This window comes from Ovis aries, chromosome 10, assembly GCF_016772045.2.
Source record: "Ovis aries strain OAR_USU_Benz2616 breed Rambouillet chromosome 10, ARS-UI_Ramb_v3.0, whole genome shotgun sequence".
In the NCBI taxonomy this organism is placed as follows: Eukaryota; Metazoa; Chordata; class Mammalia; order Artiodactyla; family Bovidae; genus Ovis; species Ovis aries.
In genome coordinates, this window is record NC_056063.1 from 73,957,919 (window position 1) to 73,978,624 (window position 20,706).

Below are 20,706 nucleotides of genomic sequence, written 5' to 3' on the forward strand. Positions count from 1 at the left end.
CAGGAGTTGGTGATGGACAGGGAGGCCGGGCGTGCTGCAGTCCATGGGGTCGCAAAGAGTCAGACACTACTGAGTGACTGAACTGAACTGAACTGATACACACAAATGATGAGGAAGAAGTCACCTTTTATTCCCAGCATAGCACACTGCACACAGTAGATGGTATTCAGTGTTAATCTTAAAAACACCAGACAGCATCATATAAATCACAAGAAATTGTTTTTTCTGTAACAGATATTTTCTTTACCCTCTTTTGACTTTTGGAATTTTTAAAATTCTATTTTGATCTAAATTTAATTTATAACTTATAAAGTTATAACTTTAAAAGTTATAATTTGTTTAACTGAGTTCCTTTCAGTTATTTTAGCATGTGTGCGTGCTAAGTCACTTCAGTCCTGTCTGACACTTTGAGACCCTATGGACTATAGCCCACCAGGGTCCTCTGTCCATGGGATTCTCCAGGCGAGAATACTGGAGTGGGTTGCCATGCCCTCCTCCAGGGGATCTTCCCAATGCAGGGATCGAACTTGGATCTCTTATGTCTTCTACATTGCCAGGCAGGTTCTTTACTACTAGCACCACCTGAGGAGCATTTGCTTTGTCCTAGGCACTGATCTAGGTACACAGGATTACAATGACTGAGAGAGAACAAGAGCTTAGAGTCTAGCAGAGTAAACAAACAATCAGCAAATAATCAAACTAACAGTCAGGTAGTGATGATGAGTTATAAAAAATAAAACAGTAATCTAAAGCATGATCTACAAAAGTAAACAAGTGGGACTTAATTAAGCTAAAAAGCTTTTGCACAGCAAAGTGAAGTGAAGTGAAGTCGCTCAGTCGTGTCCGACTCTCTGCAACCCCATGGACTGTAGCCTATCAGGCTCCTCCGTCCATGGGATTTTCCAGGCAAGAGTGCTGGAGTGGATTGCCATTTCCTTCTCCAGGGGATCTTCCCATCCCAGGAATCGAACCCAGGTCTCCCGCATTGCAGGCAGACGCTTTACCGTCTGAGCCAAACTATAAACAAGGTGAAAAGACAACCCTCAGAATGGGAGAAAATAACAGCAAATAAAACAACTAACAAAGGATTAATTTCCAAAGTGTACAAGCAGCTCATACAACTCAATACCAGAAAAACAAACAACCCAATCAAAAAGTAGGAAATAGACCTAAACAGACATTTCTCCAAAGAAGACATACAGATGGCTAACAAACACATGAAAAGATGCTCAACATCACTCCTTACTAGAGAAATGCACATCAAAACTACAATGAGATATCACTGCATACCGGTCAGAATGGCCATCATCAAAAAGTCTACAAACAATAAATGCTGGAAAGGGTGGGAAGAAAAGGGAACCCTCTTGCATTGTTGGTGAGAATGTAAATTGATACAGCCACTATGGAAGACAGTATGGAGATTCCTTACAAAACTAGGAATAAAACCACCATATGACCCAGCAATCCCAGTCTTAGGCAGACACCATGAGGAAGCCAAAATTGAAAAAGACACATGTATCCCAATATTCATTGCAGCACTATTTACAATAGCTAGAACATGGAAGCAACCGAGATGTCCATCGACAGATGAATGGATAAGGAAGCTGTGGTACATATACACAATGGAATATTAGCCATAAGAAGGAACGCAGTTGAGTCAGTTCTAACGAGGTGGACGAATCTAGAGCCTATTATACAGAGTGAAGTAAGTCAGAAACAGAAAGATAAATATCATATACTAACACACATATATGGAATGCAGCAAGATGGTACTGATGAATTTATTTGCAGGGCAGCAAAAATGCCTTGGAATGCATCGCTACGAACAAAGCTAGTGGAGGTGATGGAATTCCAGTTGAGCTGTTTCAAATCCTGAAAGATGATGCTGTGAAAGTGCTGCACTCAATATGCCAGCAAATTTGAAAAACTCAGCAGTGGCCACAGGACTGGAAAAGGTCAGTTTTCATTACAATTCCAAAGAAAGGCAATGCCAAAGAATGCTCAAACTACCGCACAATTGCACTAGACCCGGGTTCAATCCCTGGGTTGGGAAAATCCCCTAGAGAAGGAAATGGCAACCCACTCCAGTACTCTTGCCTGGAGAATCTCATGGAGAGAGGAGCCTGGTAGGCTACAGTCCATGGGGGTCACAAAGAGTCGGACATGACTGAGTGACTTCACTTTCACATGCTAGTAAAGTAATGCTCAAAATTCTCCAAGCCAGACTTCAGCAATATGTGAACCATGAATTCCCTGATGTTCAAGCTGGTTTTAGAAAAGGCAGAGGAACCACAGATCAAATTACCAACATCCGCTGGATTATGGAAAAAGCAAGAAGAGTTCCAGAAAAACATCTATTTCTGCTTTATTGACTATGCCAAAGCCTTTGACTGTGTGCATCACAATAAACTGTGGAAAATTCTGAAAGAGATGGGAATACCAGACCAGCTGACCTGCCTCTTGAGAAATCTGTATGCAGGTCAGGAAGCAGCAGTTAGAACTGGACATGGAACAACAGATTGGTTCCAAATAGGAAAAGGAGTACATCAAGGCTGTGTATTGTCACGCTGCTTATTTAACTTCTATGCAGAGTACATCATGAGAAACGCTGGACTGGAAGAAACACAAGCTGGAATCAAGATTGCTGGGAGAAATATCAATAACCTCAGATGTGCAGATGACACCACCCTTATAGCAGAAAGTGAAGAGGAACTAAAAAGCCTCTTGATGAAAGTGAAAGAGGAGAGTGAAAAAGTTGGCTTAAAGCTCAACATTCAGAAAACGAAGATCATGGCATCTGGTCCCATCACTTCATGGGAAATAGATGGGGAAACAGTGGAAACAGTGTCAGACTTTATTTTTGGGGGCTCCAAAATCACTGCAGATAGTGACTGCAGCCATGAAATTAAAAGATGCTTATTCCTTGGAAGAAAAGTTATGACCAACCTAGATAGCATATTCAAAAGCAGAGACATTACTTTGCCGACTAAGGTCCATCTTGTCAAGGCTATGGTTTTTCCTGTGGTCATGTATGGATGTGAGAGTTGGACTGTGAAGAAGGCTGAGCACCGAAGAATTGATACTTTTGAACTGTGGTGTTGGGAAAGACTCTTGAGAGTCCCTTGGACTGCAAGGAGATCCAACCAGTCCATTCTGAAGGAGATCAGCCCTGGGATTTCTTTGGAAGAAAAGATGGTAAAGCTGAAACTCCAATACTTTGGCCACCTCATGTGAAGAGTTGACTCATTGGAGAAGATTCTGATGCTGGGAGGGATTGGGGGCAGGAGGAGAAGGGAACGACAGAGGATGAGATGGCTGGATGGCATCACTGACTCGATGGATGTGAGTTTGAGTGAACTCCAGGAGTTGGTGATGGACAGGGAGGCCTGGCGTGCTGCGATTCATGGGGTCGCAAAGAGTTGGACAAGACTGAGCGACTGAAATGAACTGAACTGAACTGAATGGAGAAACAGACACAGAGAACAGAATTATGGACACAGGGGGAGAGGAGGAGGGAGACGGTGAGCTGTATGAAGAGAGTAACATGGAAACTTACATTACCATACGTAAAATAGGTAGTCAATGGGAATTTGCATTATGTCTCAGGGAACTCAAACAGGGGCTCTGTATCAACCCAGATGGGTATGATTGGGGAGGGAGATGGGAGGGAGGTTCAAGAGGGAGGGGCCATATGTATACCTGTGGCTGATTCATGTTGATGTTTGACAGAAAACAACAAAATTCTGTAAAGCAATTATCTTTCTTTTAAAAAAGAAGAAAAAGCAATGTACAATGGACAGGAGCCATGTGATGCAGGGGCTAATTATTCTACATCCCCCAACAACCTACCCTTTACAATGGGTGCTATTAATACTATAATGACTCTATAATTATAACATTATTAAAATAATTATAACTATTAATTATTAAAATAATTGCATTAAAAGAAAAGAATAAAGGAAAGCATGTTCTAGGGATGGAGATAACTCTAGATTGTTTGGATAAGAAAGGTCTTTCTAAAGAAAGAGAAACCTGGAAAAATGAGGAGGAATCCACCAAATAGAAATCTGAACGCAAAGCAAAGTCATTCTGAACATCTGACCCGACCACAGACACCAAACACAGACCAGTCTGCTCAGGCCAAGAACCCGAAAGTTTTCCTTGATGCTTCTTGTCTTCTATCACCCCATCATCCAAACCATCATTTAGGCTTGTCAGCATCACCCACAAAACAGCATCTCAAATCTCTCCATTGCTCCCCTGAACCATCCACCATCGTCTATTGCCTGGAACTGTTCTGATAAGGTAGTCACTAGCCACACACGCCTAGCGATCATTTGAAGTGTGTCCAGTGTGAATGCTGTAAGTGTAAAATAGACACCAGATTTCAAAGGTTTCGTATGAAAAAAGTAAAAGATCTTATTAATAATGTTTATCCTGATTATATGAGGCTTCGCAGGTAGCGCTAGTGAAAAACCTGCCAGCCTGTGCAGGAGACAAGAGACTCAGGTTCAACCCCTGGGTGGAGGAGGTAATGGCAACCCACTCCAGTATTCTTGCCTGGAGAATCCCGTGGACAAAGGAGCCTGGTGGGCTGCAGTCTACAGGGCCTCATAGAGTCAGACACAACTGAAGCAGCTGAGCATGCAAACACGCATCTCGAGTATATACTGAAAGGATATTTTTAATAGATTTGGTTAAATAAAGTATCCTGCAATTATTAATTTTACCTGGGTTTTTTGACTAATCTACTTCATTGTCTTCCCCATCAGACTATCGCACTCCATGGGAGAGAGACACTGAATCAACTTTATTCACTGCTGTATCTCTAGCATCTAAAACGGTGCCTGTGTTTCAGCTGACACTGAATAGAGATCCGTTGAATGAATACTGTCTTATGGAACTGCTTCATCCTGGCACTTGAGTGTGGGTGCTGAAGACATTAGTTCTAAAGCCCGTTTTTAGGGCCTTGTGTATTGTTCCTCTTCAAGTGTGAGGTTAAGGAAAGTCTCTCCCTTCAATGTTTATTTATTCTTCTCCTTTAGGTTCATCTTTTGTAAACTGCATATGGATGGACATTTTTTCCCCCTTTTAACTGGTGAGTTAAGTTTTTTAATAATTACTGATACATTAGATTGTATTCTGAATATCTTTAGTTCAATTCAGTCGCTCAGTCATGTTTGACTCTTTATAACCACATGGACTGCAGCACGCCAGGCCTCCCTGTCCATCACCAACTCCCGGAGTTTACCCAAGCTCATGTCCATTGAGTCGGTGACACCATCCAACCATCTCATCCTCTGTCGTCCCCTTCTCTTCCTGCCTTCAATCTTTCCCAGTGTTAGGGTCTTTTCCAATGAGTCAGCTCTTTGCATCAGGTGGCCAAAGTATTGGAGTTTCAGCTTCAACATCAGTCCTTCCAATGAACACTCAGGACTGACCTTTAGGATGGACTGGTTGGCTCTCCTTGCAGTCCAAGGGACTCTCAAGAGTCTTCTCCTATACCACAGATCAAAAGCATCAATTCTTCGGTGCTCAGTTTTCTTTATAGTCCAACTCTCACATCCATACATGACCACTGGAAAAACCATAGCCTTGGATAGACGGACCTTTGTTGGCAAAGTAATGTCTCTGCTTTTCAATATGCTGTCTAAGTTGGCCCATAGCTTTTCTTCCAAGGAGCAAGCATCTTTAATTTCATGGCTGCAATCACCATCTGCAGTGATTCTGGAGCCCAAAAAATAAAGTCTGACACTGTTTCCACTGTTTCCCCATCTATCTGCCATGAAGTGATGGGACTAGATGCCATGATCTTCGTTTTTTGAATGTTGAGATTTAAGCCAACATTTCCCCTCTCCTCTTTCACTTTCATCAAGAGGCTCTTTAGTTCCTCTTCACTTTCTGCCATAAGGGTGGTGTCATCTGCATATCTGAGGTTATTGATATTTTTCCCAGCAATCTTGATTCCAGCTTGTCCTTCTTCCAACCCAGCATTTCTCATGATGTACTCTGCATAGAAGTTAAATAAGCAGGGTGACAATATACAGCCTTGATGTACTCCTTTCCTTAATTGGAACCAGTCTGTAGTTCCATGTCCAGTTCTAACTGTTGCTTCTTGACCTGCATACAGGTTTCTCAAGAGGCAGGTCAGGTAGTCTGGTATTCCCATCTCTTTCAGAATTTTCCGCAGTTTATTGTGATGCACACAGTCAAAGGCTTTGGCATAGTCAATAAAGCAGAAATAGATGTTTTTCTGGAACTCTCTTACTTTTTCAATGATCCAGCAGATGTTGGCAATTTGATCTGTGGTTCCTCTACCTTTTCTAAAACCAGCTTGAACATCTGAAAGTTCACGGTTCATGTATTATTGAAGCCTGGCTTGGAGAATTTAGAGCATTACTTTATTACGTGTAAGATGAGTGCAATTGTGCAGTAGTTTGAGCACTCTTTGGCATTGCCTTTCTTAGGGATTGGAATGAAAACTGACGTTTTCCAGCTCTGTGGCCATTGCTGAGTTTTCCAAATTTGCTGGCATATCGAGTGCAGCATTTCCACAGCATCATCTTTGAGATTTGAAATAGCTCAACTAGAATTCTATTACCTCCAGTTGCTTTGTTCATAGTGATGCTTCCTAAGGCCCACTTGACTTCACATTCCAGGATGTCTGGTTCTAGGTGAGTGATCACACCATCATGATTATCTGGGTTGTGAAGATCTTTTTTGTACAGTTCTTCTGTGTATTCTTGCCACCTCTTCTTAATATCTTCTGCTTCTGTTAGGTCCATACCATTCCTGTCCTTTATTGAGCCCATCTTTGCATGAAATATTCCCTTCAGTTCAGTTCAGTCGCTCAGTCGTGTCCGACTCTTTGCGACCCCATGAATCGCAGCACGCCAGGCCTCCCTGTCCATCACGATCTTCCAGAATTCACTCATACTCACATCCATCGAGTCCGTGATGCCATCCAGCCATCTCATCCTCGGTTGTCCCCTTCTCCTCATGCCCCCAATCCCTCCCAGCATCAGAGTCTTTTCCAATGAGTCAGCTCTTCACATGAGGTGGCCAAAGTACTGGAGCTTCAGCTTTAGCATCAATCCTTCCAAAGAAATCCCAGGGTTGATCTCCTTCATTTGAATGGACTAGTTGGATCTCCTTGCAGTCCAAGGGACCCTCAAGAGTCTTCTCCAACACCATAGTTCAAAAGCATCAATTCTTCGGTGCTCAGCCTTCTTCACAGTCCAACTCTCACATCCATACATGACCACAGGAAAAACCATAGCCTTGACTAGATGGACCTTAGCCGGCAAAGTAATGTCTCTGCTTTTGAATATACTATCTAGGTTGGTCATAACTTTTCTTCCAAGGAGTAAGCGTCTCTTAATTTCATGGCTGCAGTCACCATCTGCAGTGATTTTGGAGCCCCCCAAAATAAAGTCTGACACTGTTTCCACTCTTTCCCCATCTATTTCCCATGAAGTGATGGGACCCGGATGCCATGATCTTCGTTTTCTGAATGCTGAGCTTTAAGCTAACTTTTTCACTTTCCTCTTTCACTTTCATCAAGAGGCTTTTTAGCTCCTCTTCACTTTCTGCTATAAGGGTGGTGTCATCTGCATATCTGAGGTTATTGATATTTCTCCTGGCAATCTTGATTCCAGCTTGTGTTTCCTCCAGTCCAGTGTTTCTCATGATGTACTCTGGATATAAGTTAAATAAGCAGGGTGACAGTGTACAGCCTTGACGTACTCCTTTTCCTATTTGGAACCAGTCTGTTGTTCCATGTCCAGTTCTAACTGTTGCTTCTTGACCTGCATACAGATTTCTCAAGAGGCAGGTCAGGTGGTCTGGTATTCCCATCTCTTTCAGAATTTTCCACAGTTTATTGTGATGCACACAGTCAAAGGCTTTGGCATAGTCAATAAAGCAGAAATAGATGTTTTTCTGGAACTCTCTTGCTTTTTCCATGATCCAGCAGATGTTGGCAATTTGATCTGTGGTTCCTCTGCCTTTTCTAAAACCAGCTTGAACATCAGGGAGTTCACGGTTCACATATTGCTGAAGTCTGGCTTGGAGAATTTTGAGCATTACTTTACTAGCATGTGAGATGAGTGCAATTGTGCGGTAGTTTGAGCACTCTTTTGCATTGCCTTTCTTTGGAAAATGTTCCCTTAGTATCTCTTATTTTCTTGAAGAGATCTCTAGTCTTTCCCATTGTATTGTTTTTCTCTATTTCTTTGCATTGATCACTGAGGAAAACTTTCTTATCTTTCCTTGCTATTCTTTGGAACTCTGCATTCAAATGGGCATATCTTTCCTTTTCTCCTTTTTTTTCTATATTTTTAAAAAGTCTTTTATTTTTAATACTTCCAACATTATTATTTTTCTTGTGATTATATATACATACTTGCTATTATTTTATATATAATGTCCCCATTAATAAAATAAGAACACCTCTAGCACATTCTCAGACTTCTTGGTGTAGGCTCATCATGCTGATATTATCTAGACTTTTAATTCTGAAAATTTATGGATGTATTTTCTCTTGGATATTTCTTTCATCTCAGGTATTTTTTAAAGACAACTGATTTTACTAAAATATTTGCTCCTCTCTTCTTCAACATTTCATGCAGTATCACCACCTTTTCCTCAAGTACTCTTACACTGTTTCCAATGTGGTTCTGTGCACCGCAATATTCCTGAGGTCTTCTACAGCTGAGATTATTTGTACCCTATTCTCATATCTGAATGGCACCCTGAAATGAAAGTGTTAGTCACTCCATGGACTGTAGCCCTCCAGGCTCATCGGGCCATGGAATTCTCCAGGCAAGAATACTGGAGCGGGTAGCCATTCCCTTCTCCAGGGGATCTTCCCAACCCAGGGTTTGAATCCAGGTCTCTTGCATCACAGGCAGATTCTTTACTGTGAGCCAGCAGGCAAGCCCTGAATGAATGCACCTTGGCTGAATATAAACTTCAGTTTCTAAATTCTTTCCCTTGAATATGTTGCAATCTCTTATTCTATTGTTCTTCTTGCTTCTTGTGCTATTGAAACATCTGATGTTAATTTTTCATACTGTAAACTTTTAGAATTTTCTCTTTGTCGTCGATATCTCAGATTTCCCTATAACCTGTGTAGGTATGGGTTTTCTATAACATTCTTCTTTGATACTTCATGGGCCCCTCTAGCTGAAGTCTTTTATTTATTCACCCATCCATTCATTTATTTGGTGAAAATTAAACACTTTACTCCAGTACTCTTGCCTGGTTGCCTGGAAAATCCCATGGACAGAGGAGTCTGGTGGGCTGCAGTCCATGGGGTCGCTAGGAGTCGGACACAACTGAGCGACTTCCCTTTCACTTTTCACTTTCATGCATTGGAGAAGGAAATGGCAATCCACTCCAGTGTTCTTGCCTGGAGAATCCCAGGGACAGGGATGCCTGGTGGGCTGCCGTCTATGGGGTCGCACTGAGTCGGACATGACTGAAGCGACTTAGCAGCAGCAGCAAACACTTTACCTAAGAAGTCATCTCTTTATTTTTCCTTCTCTTTCTTTTGAGGATTATCTGCATGCTGCCACTTCTACATCTGCTTCCCATTATCTCTTGGCTTCCTCCTTTTCTATTTCTTCATACTCCCTTCTTTCTTTGGGGAGATGACCTCAATCTGATCTTCCAGTGCATTCACATAATTGTATCTGTTCTGCTATTTCATCCGATCTCTCTTGTTCTTTATTTCAACTACTACATATATCATTTGCAATGTGTACAAACTGGTTCCTTTTTGTCTGTTTCTTTGTTTTCATACAGCTAACATTATCCCTTATAGTTTTTAGGCTTACTTTAAATTTTCGGTCCACTGTAATGTTTATGTTTTTGCTGGAAACTATGACTACTATTTTCCTTGTCTTTTGAAATAACCATACTTATCAAAATATCTTTTTGCACATGCATTCATTTTCCTCTGGAAATGTGTGCGAGAACAGGCCTAGGATGACCCACTGGCCTGAAGGGGTTTTCTGGGATGCTAGATTAAAATCAGGACAGACCAAGGTAAACAAGGATGGTTCATCAGTTCACTAGACTCCAGTCTGAGTCATGCCAAGTCGCTCAAGGTGTGAGAGTAAATGAGCTCGACAGTGAAGAATCCCAAATCCCAATCAATCACTTCTTAGATCAAGAGTTCACCTTCTACTTTCCCAGAGAGAAACAACGGGGAGAAGAAGTCATTAGGTTGTAATTCACCAGCCCAGGGGAGTTAGAGAAGGAGGTGTCAGTGGGCAATTGCCCCGAGTTGGTTAGGACCTAAGGAGTTTCTTGACTCCTCAGAAGCACAGGCAGGACTTCCCTGGTGGTCCAGAGGTTAAGACTCTGCCTGCCAATGCAGAGGCCAGGGCTTCCATCCCAGGTCTGGGAAGATCACACAGCCACGGAGCAACGAAGTCTGTGTGCCACAACTACTGAAGCCCGTTCACTCCAGGGCCCGTGCTCCTCAATAAGAGAAGCCACTGCAATGAGAAGCCGGCGCACAAGTGGAGAGCAGCCCCCGCTCTCCGAAACTAGAGAAAGCCCACGAGCAGCAACGAAGACCCAGTGCAGCCAAAATTAAACAAAGAATAAGCACAGGGCTTCTGCACAGCCTTGATTGTCTTCTTGAGTCCGACTGGACCGGAGCTCAGAGTCACAATACAGGTGAGGGCCGTCACTGATTTTCCCAAGGCAATGCTGACCGGGAAGCACCGGCAGATTTACAACAGTTCTTTTCCTATTTTACTCTCCCACAAGGTGGCTAGCTGCTGACTGCCCCAGGCCTACACCACCACTACCCTCTTCTAGTCCCAAACAATCAGAAAAATAAACAAAAATCCTCATGACTGGCTTTTGCCATAGTCTTCTTCACTGGAGGGTGTTTCACTCTCCACAGTACTCTAGTGATCATTTTACGTGGTTTAGCATCTTCATTTTACATATGAGCATAGTTGCTCCTTAGTTTTAAAATTTTTATTAAAAACAAAATGCATCTTGGATTTATGGGAAAGGCCTTTGCAAATGCAAAACACAACAAATATTAGTTACTTTATTATGAGTAACATCAAGATACTCATATGTCTACTATAGCTTAATTTTTTTTAATATTTTTAGATTTGTATAGACGATAGCATGAGAAAAATTACTAGAACTGTATTTGACCAAAAACCAAATAATAGCTGACAAATTTCTGATTTTAATACAGGTATTTATTGCTGTTGCTATACTATTACATTTGAAAAACCTATTTTTTTTTAATTTCCAAAATGTATCACTAAGCTGTAATTTATTACTCCTTAACAGCTTTTTTATTGAAGTTTTTTTTTCTCCCTATGGCAAAAAGGTACTGTACAGAAAACATTTTAAATTACATTATTTACCAAAAAGACTTATCTTTATATATTGCTGGTCTGTTGAAATTTTTTTCAATCAACTTCCATTCATTTTTACATAACAGCTACCATGAAAAAAAACTCTAAGCAAAAATTGTTTTCCAACCTATCTTCCATCTTCATTTTTTGCTTCACCTCATTTTTTTTCCTGCTTCCATTTGTGAAACTGTGAATCCCTTCTTCATGATGTCCTCAAGTCCATTATTACCACCTATGACAATTTCTTCATGGCACCCACATTATAAATTATTCATTATTTTGAATAATGCCTTAATTTACCCATTCCTGTCCATTTTATTGATAATTCACTGATTTCTAAGATGTCAGTGTTCTCTTTTGTCAGCTCCTGCTCGACTATGTCCAATTTACCTTGTTTGTGGACCTAATCTTCTAGGTTTCTATGAAATATTGTTCTTTACAGCATTGGACTTTACTTTCACCACCAGACACATCCACAACTGAGCGTTGTTTCCACTTTGGTCCAGCCACTTCATTCTTTCTGGAGCTATCTGTAATTGCCCTCCTGCTCTTCCCCAGTAGCATATTGGACACCTTCTGACCTGGGGGGCTCATTTTCCGGTGTCATATCTTTTTGCTTTTTCATACTGTTATGGGGTTCTCGTGGCAAGAATACTGGTGTGGTTTGCCATTCCCTTCTCCACTGGATCATGTTTTGTCAGAACTCTTCACTATGAACCCTCTGTGTTGGATGGCCCTGCACAGCATGGCTCATAGCTTCATTGGAGGCAAGCTCCTTTTGTCACAAGGCTGTGGTCCAAGAAGGGCTAGGTACCTTTGTACTCTTCCACTTTTTCTTCTGTATTCTTTATTTATTTTTTGTGTAGTATTTTTGTATCTGTTATAATCTTGCTTTGAGACTTCTGATTTTTTTCCTTGAGAGTTGTCACTAGAATGGTGCTGCTATAGAGTTGTCACTAGAATGGTGTCACTAGAATGGTGCTGCTATAAGCAATCCTGTATCACCCTTCATTTCACTCCACTGCATTCCTGCTTTCTTCTGTTCTTTAGGTTGTCACTTCCTCCAAAATATGGCTTCATATTAATTTTCTCAGACAGCTTTCCTTGGCCAAATCCCCTCCAGGTTATTACATTTCTCTTGACCTCTAGCAATGCATGTATAAATGGCACATAATATAGCGTATTAAAAAGTAGAGATATTACTTTGCCAACGAAGGTCCATCTAGTCAAGGCTATGGTTTTTTCTGTGGTCATGTATGGATGTGAGAGTTGGACTGTGAAGAAAGCTGAGTGCCAAAGACTTGATGCTTTTGAACTGTGGTGTTGGAGAAGACTCTTGAGGGTCCCTTGGACTGCAAGGAGATCCAACCAGTCCATCCTAAAGGAGACCAGTCCTGGGTGTTCATTGGAAGGACTGATGCTAAGGCTGAAACTCCAATACTTTGGCCACCTCATGCGAAGAGTTGACTCACTGGAAAAGACCCTGATGCTGGGAGGGATTGGGGGCAGGAGGAAAAGGGGAAGACAGAGGATGAGATGGCGGATGGCATCACCGACTTGATGCACATGAGTTTGAGTGAACTCCAGGACTTGGTGATGGACAGGGACGCCTGGCATGCTGCAATTCATGGGGTCGCAGAGAGTCGGACATGACTGAGCGACTGAACTGAACTGAATATTACCATGTACTTAAAAAAGTGGTTTTTTAGTTTTATTCAATTATTTAGTTATGCATTTTCTAACCTTATTATTTTATTATACCCATTGTAATTCCAGATTTTTTCCCTCCTTACTAGCATTAATTATAACCATTAACATAATAATTTAAATGTGTAATCAGCTGCCTATGATGCTGGGAGGGACTGGGGGCAGGAGAAGAAGGGGACGACCTAGGATGAGATGGCTGGATGGCATCACTGACTCATTGGACGCGAGTCTGAGTGAACTCCAGGAGTTGGTGATGGACAGGGAGGCCTGGCGTGCTGCAATTCATGGGGTTGCAGAGTCGGACACGACTAAGCAACTGAACTGACTGACTGAACTGATACCTCCTTCTAGAATACAAACTCTTTTGGCTAATTGTCTATTGTTATATCCTCAGAGCCTAGAATAATATGCATAATAAGTGCTCAGTAAATATTATAATGTCTTTGAAATACCATCCAGGATATTAGTAGAAAGAAAGTGCTCATGAGTGTTTGCTAATCTTTTTAAACATATTTTTGTCTCAAATCCCTAATACTTTGTATAACAGTTGAGATGTATCTGACTGCAAGATGCAGAAAACCTAACAAACTGAAAAACATAAATGGAAGGACTAGCTGTTTACTTAGCTATGGTCCAAAAGTGGGCATTTACAGTATAGGTTTGACATTTCAATGTTGTCATCAGGATTAGGCTCTTCCCATCTTTCTTCTTAGCCATCCAAAGTATCACAGGCCAAAGATGGTGACCATATACTCACATTTCAAAGTGCAAAGCAGAAAGCAAGTGATGTCAAAAATGGGGATGTCGACTTAGTCTTATCAGAATCCCATAAATCCTCCAGTCCAGCATCCTTCTTCCCAGACCAACAGCAGGAACTGAATCATGTGCTTACTTCTGAACTATTAGTAACCGTATACAGGGGGGAAGGTGCTACCTTCAATGATCAATCCTGATTCACCTTTTTTTGTTTCTTCAAAAATAAAGGAAAACTGCAGGATACGCAAGCAACATTGTGCCTGGCCTTCTGTGCTCAATAAATTACACTAGAGTTATGTTCCTCTGGGCTTCCCTGCTGGCTCAGTGGTAAAGAATTCACTTGTCAATGCAGGAGACTCACAAGACAAGGGTTTCATCTCTGGGTTGGGAAGATCCCCTGGAGGAGGAAATGGGAACCCATTCCAGGATTCTTGTCTGGATTATCCCATGGGCAGAAGAGCCTGATGGGCTACAGTTCCCATGGCTGCAATGAGTCAGACGTGACTGACCACACAGGCACACATGTTCCTCTGGACCTTCAAGTTCTTAAGATTCTTCAAGGTTTTTCTTTTTTTTCTTTCCCTTATATTTTAATCATTAAGCCTTTCCTTCTGGGTTTTTTCCCCCCCTCTGCTTAAAATTGCCTATTGAAAAATTTCTCAACAAAAAGGTTTCTTTCACTGATTTGTTTACATACTTGATTTCTGCATTCTAATTCTTTTCTAAAGTATTGAGACATATCATATTTTCAAAAGAGACACGCATTTATTTTGCCCCTTCCTTTTCACTCTTCATGAATATTTTTGATTCTAACCTGTACTGGAGCCTGGAAGTCCAAGAAAATGTCTTCAGCTCTCTTTATAACTGCCGGGAGCATTTCATAGGTTCTAGATGTATTTGACTTGTCCTTCCCCTTTATGGCTAATCAGAGATACATAGGCTTTTATAGAAAGCAATAGAAATCAGGGTCTTATAGCCAAGAAGCTCTGGTCATTTAAAAATGCCCTCTCACTTGTTTACATTAAATTCATTGCATGCTTGCTTCTTGCTATTGCCAGAAAGTCCCAGAACACAGTGTATTCCCCACTTCATCCCATCTTTTCCAACATCTTTCACAGAAGCAAAGAAAGGAGCTGGGTTTCCATGGTAACACAAGTGTGACAATTGAGGGTATATGGGCATAGGTGAGAGAACTCTCAGATTCAGTGAGGAGAAATGAAGTTTCTCTTTCCCTCTCTCTTTTTTTTTTCTCCCAGCAGTGCACTTCTGAAGCTAAAGAGATCCTAAAGTGTCAGTGTACACTGTTAAGTTTTCACTAGCATACAGATTTACCACTCTCGGGGAAAATTCAATTTCATTTTATCTCATTTTTATTTCGTGTTTTCCACGAACAAACGAATGGAGATATTTTATTTCTAAAATCACTCTCAGAATAGATAGTTCATGCTAGCGTAGCAATCAACACGATTAAGGGATCAGAAGATACACACCCAATTCCCACCCAAATCTTCAAAATTCTCTCCACATTTCAACACCCTTTCTTACAGCAGCTAATTCTTCAACCAGCATTTCACACTGAGCCTCAAATCAGGTCATGACCAAGACAGAATAAGTAAGAAAATATGATCCTACGTGACATGTTTGTCTGAGTGATTAAAAATCTATCTTTATGGCAGCACTGAGAATGAAACTGAGGCCTGTCAGAGAAATATAAATGAGGCATAACTACTCCAAGAGCCACAGTCTCTACCCTTCTCATCAAGAAAGTCCACATTGACGAAAGAGCAGGGAAAATAACCTGAGAAATGTCCCCTAAAACTTCTCCTCTCTCTATAAGGCTAAGAGGAGTAAATGGGCACTCCATTCATTATTTTTCTGTATGTGACAAATTCTAACAGATGCATTCCAGGTCATAGCTTCTCAACATCTGGGGACCTAAGAAATGAAAACAGTTGTTTAAGGGTACATTCTGGACCCACAATCCCAATGCGAACTTATTTATGTGCTTATTTATTCATTTATTTTCACTGCACCAGGTCTTACTTGCAGTAGGAAGGATCTTTATTTTAACATGCAGGATCTTTAAGCTGTGGCATGTGAACTCTTAGCTGAGGTATGTGAACTCTTAGTGGCAGCATGGGAAATCTAGTTCCCTGACCAGGGATTAATGGAGAAGGAAATGGCAACTTACTCCTGTATTCTTGCCTGGAGATCCCCATGCCAGAGAAGCTTGGCAGGCCATCGTCCATGGGGTCTCAGAGAGTCGGACATGACTGAAATACACACCACCAGGGATTAAAGCCAGACCCCTTGCATTGTGAGTGCAAAGTCTTAGCCACAGGACCACCAAACAAGTCCCTCAATGAAAATTTCTCAAAAAAAGAAAAAAACACGTTGCTGGACTTTTATTCCTTGCAAAGTGAATGGTTTTCCAGTTCCGTTGTAATAGAAGGTACTACACAGGAAGTAAAGAACTATACAAGGAGAGAAAATGTGATGTTTCTTGGCTCTATTTAAACCGCAACATGTCTAGGAACTTATTAACACAATACTCAAGCTGGATATTAAAAGAGATAGTATGTCTATTCTGTGAAAGAAGTATAGCTCTTACAAAGAAACCACAAAAAGCATGTAAGTTTTGCACAATATATGAAAAGTCTAAAAAGCTAATTGACCATTGTATGCACCTACAAAATCATCTTGAAACATGCCTGCCAAAAAAGCTTAGATGTGAAGCTTTATCTCAAACCCATGTGAGCTCTTAATTTTAATTCACCTAGTCACATTACTAGTTTAAGATGGGATAACAGACCCTCTTTGGCTTCAACTCTCTTGAAACTTTCCTCTTGATTCTTAGTTCTTTTGCAATCTGCCTTCGCTGTTGATTCTGGTGGCTCAAATGTAACTCTCATATTTTGATATGTAATCAAGAAATAACGACTCATTTATATATTACTACATATTTTGACAGGGCACTTTCCTGCAATTATTTTAAGCACAAACTTGAGGTGTTATACTATACCAAGGTAATGCAAAGGTCAGCTATCCATTTTAAGGTAAGAGAGTGATACAGCTGTTAGGACACTGCTAAATTTGAGTACATCTTTATAGTAGTTCGATAACTGACCAAAAAAAAGACGATAAAAGAACATGTTTAATTGATTAACACAGACCAAAACCCTCTCTACAAGATGACATCGTGGGGACCAAAAAGGGTGAAGAGGCATACCATGATCAAACCTTGCAGTGGTTGCTGTTTAGCCACTAAGGTGTGTCTGACTCTTTTTGCAATCCCCTGGACTATAGCTCACCAGGTTCCTTTGTCCGTGGGATTTTTCAAGCAAGAATACTGGAGTGGGTTGCCATTTCCTTCTCTAGGGGATCTTACCAACCCAGGGATTGAATTCAGTCTCCTGTGCGAGTCGTGTCGCCTGTATTGCTAGGGGATTCTTTACCACTGGAAGCCCCAGATGAAACCCTAGAAGTATAGAAATTTGTAATTCCCAAGAAACGTATACTAGTAATGGATGGGTGTAGACCGGTTACAGAAGGACATAGTTTAAGAACGGTAAACCCAATAACCAGTTATTGCAAAATACAATCCAGGAATACTTAGGGACCTAAGTTCTCCTAAATTTGACTTTATGGATGGGAGAGAATGTGTAATTAGGAGAACAGTAAGTGGCAAAAGTGAGTTGCTAAAAATATTTTAGGAGGCACACCTGGAGAACCCATGCAGCTACTGCAGTACGTCTCCCTAACGACTAGAAAATTTCTCACCCTATAAACAAGATACTGTTCTCTCGATTCATCCCACGATTTAGCCCGCATCCCTCAGCACTATTTCTGTGTGCCTCATTTAGGCAGAATGCCACGGAGACGACATTAAAGCGAAATTCATCACTCTCGCTTGCAATTCAACTCGTTCCTTCGCCAGAATAGGGTGCTGCGACCGCCACCTCAATCAATGACCCCGCCCAAGCCCCACCAGCTCGCCCCTCTCTCCATACTACCAGTCTGTGTAGGCAGGAGAATCGCGATTTCTGATTGGCTCAGAGCAAGTCTCCGTCATGCGTGAGCTCACCTACCATTGGCTGGCAGAGCACGCTCAGCCAAGCCGTTAGCGATGGGAGGGCGGAGCCTGCAACTGGACTCCCCCCATTGGCTGGTGGATGGCATCACGTGGTAAAAGGTGGCTCTCCATTGGCCGAGAGTGGCACCACGGGGTCCACAGAGGTGGGCTGGTTGGCTGAGATGGACCCCTAGCTCCCGACTAGGTTGTCCCGGGTGGCTGTTGCTAAGAGGTGTCCCTGGGCTTTGGGGCTGTGGCCGAGGTCTCCGCTCTCCCGATTTTCCAAGCGCCTGTGGTGACAGGGCGTGGGAAGAGCTGGACTTTCTCTCAGGCCAAGAAAAGGGCGGGGCTGGGGGAGGTGGGCGGGACCCCCAGCGACGTCACCGGGCGTGGGCCCCGGCTACCGCGGCCTCACTGCCTTGGGCAGTAAGTTCCCTGGGGCCTCTCGCGTCTCCCTGAGTGTCCTGAGGCGTAAAATAAAAGCTTCCTTTCGTGGTGTGCCTGCTTCTCCCTAAAACAAACAGCTTTCTCGTTATCTTTATAAAAACAAATCCCTCAGGAATGCTGACGGACCGGGTGGTGTCCAGCCAGGCCCTCGTGCCAGGGTCGCCGTTTGGGCCCTGCCGGTGTCTCTCTTCTCACTCCCCTCCTCAGGTTAAATCTCGGAGACTGCTCTGGCCCCTCCAACAGCCTGTCTCCGCCAAAGTCTTGAACTTGGCGTGTTCAGGTAGAAACAGCTCCCGTCGCCGGGTGGAGAACTGCGCATGTTCAATATGCCCCCTACCCACTGGGTTTGACGGACTGGGGTGTTGTCGGGTGGCCCAGGTGGTTGTTTATCTAAGCCGCCAGCCGAGGATTCCGCGCGGCGCAGAGCCTCCCGGGAGCGCGCGCGCGCCCGGTCGCCTAGGCGACGGGGGCGCAGGGGCGGGGCTGCGCCTCAGGGCCCCGCCCCCCGGGCCTCCAGGCCCCGCCCCCCGGCAGCGCTGCGGCTCGGACTCGGGAGCGCGCTCCGCCGCCGGGAAGAGCAGCAGCCGCGGCGGCGGCGGGAGGGGAGCTGGGCGTGGAGGCGCGAGGGGCGGGGCGGCCGGGCGGGCGGCACTGCGGGCCCGCGGTTCAGGCGGCTCGGGCGGCTCCTTAGCTCCCGCTCCCCGCTCGCCTTCAGTGCCTGCCGGCGCCCGCGGGGCCGCTTTGCAACCTGGCTCGGCCCCTATGCCCAGGGCTGCGCTTACCTCCGCCGGCGCCCGGGGGACCGCGGCGGCCGTGAGGTGGGGGCGGCAGCGGGAGTCGGCGGGGTCGGCCGCCGGCGCAGGGTCCGGGCGCGCAGCTAGGCGGGCGTAGGTCTATGTCGCGGGCGGCGGCGGCGGCGGCGGCCGCGGAGGGACGATGCGCGAGTACAAAGTGGTGGTGCTGGGCTCGGGCGGGGTCGGCAAATCCGCCCTGACCGTGCAGTTCGTGACCGGCACCTTCATCGAGAAATACGACCCCACCATCGAGGACTTCTACCGCAAGGAGATCGAGGTGGACTCGTCGCCGTCGGTGCTGGAGATCCTGGACACGGCGGGCACCGAGCAGTTCGCGTCCATGCGGGACCTGTACATCAAGAACGGCCAGGGCTTCATCCTCGTCTACAGCCTCGTCAACCAGCAGAGCTTCCAGGACATCAAGCCCATGCGGGACCAGATCATCCGAGTAAAGCGGTGAGAGGGCCGGGGGCGCGGGCAGGGGGCTTCGCCGGTGGGGGCCCCGCGAGCCCTCCTGTTCGGGGATCAGAACTCCCTCCCGCGTGCTCTGGCGTGGCCGTGGGCTGGAGGAGCTGTCTAGCGAGACGGCTCTAGGATCATAACGCTTTATCATAATTTTTTTTTTTTACCAGCATCATCCTCATCCTCTTGAATCTCAAATTTGAGTGCTTTGTTTCACAACTCAAATTTGGCATCCCACAAGCACAGCTCTTTGTCTCTTGGTTGTTACTAGTAGCGCTTGTGCAGAACCCCCAAAGCAAAGAAAGTTTAAAACTCGCAGAGGGGAGAGGGGCGGGTTGGTTTCTGCTGGGAAGAGGGCAGCTGTGCAAGTATAGTGGAGACATTTTCAGATTCAACAACAATAAAAAGACCTTTGCAGTTAGATGACAGCAAAAATTGCTCACACATACGTGGTAAACATGTCAAGTCCGAACGAAAAAGACCTTTCTCATTTCATAGAAGACTGAATGGTGCCAGGGCGTTTGAACAAAAATGAACTCTGCAATTAAGATGAAACTTGAAAGACAGATTATCATATTATTTGAAGACTTGGCTCAGTGGAATCGATAGAGTATATTCTAGTATATAGAAGCACAAATATACCACTCCGGTTAAAGAATGTGACAACTTTTTTCTTCTTTTTTTAGTCTAGCTGCCTTATTCCTCTCAAAAACAAAAAAGAAAGAAAGAAAAGGGGGGAGGGGGAGACATTCCTGAAAATAAAGCAAGTTTCTTCAAAGGTGTGACTCAAATATTAGCTAATGTAAAGTTAATGGAAATAAATAAGCACTTTCCTGATAGGAACTCTTTTACTCTAAACTGTGCATTTTGAAAATATGGCTGGTAGCTTAAATGGCTTATAATATTTGTATTCTCTTAAATTGATTATATTTTTTCCTATAATTTCAAGAATCAGAAATGCAATGTCTCAGTTCCGAGTTTTGGCAAATTTTCCTAATTACTGGTTAAGTGCACATTACTGGTTTGTCTGATTCTTATTATTAATAATTGCTAATAATTTTGATCTAGTGTA

The 20,706-nt window shown here is 43.4% G+C and overlaps 1 protein-coding gene across 1 annotated transcript in view; it reads left to right on the top strand.

Moving 5' to 3' along the window:
- The first annotated feature begins 19,025 nt into the window (after positions 1-19,025).
- RAP2A (RAP2A, member of RAS oncogene family) overlaps positions 19,026-20,706 on the top strand; it is a 41,669-nt gene continuing 39,988 nt past the window's right edge. Inside the window, exon 1 of the mRNA XM_027973728.3 lies at positions 19,026-19,628. Within this exon, the coding sequence (XP_027829529.1) occupies positions 19,315-19,628 (314 nt within the window). The 5' untranslated portion in view covers positions 19,026-19,314. The remainder of the gene's footprint in view (positions 19,629-20,706) is intronic.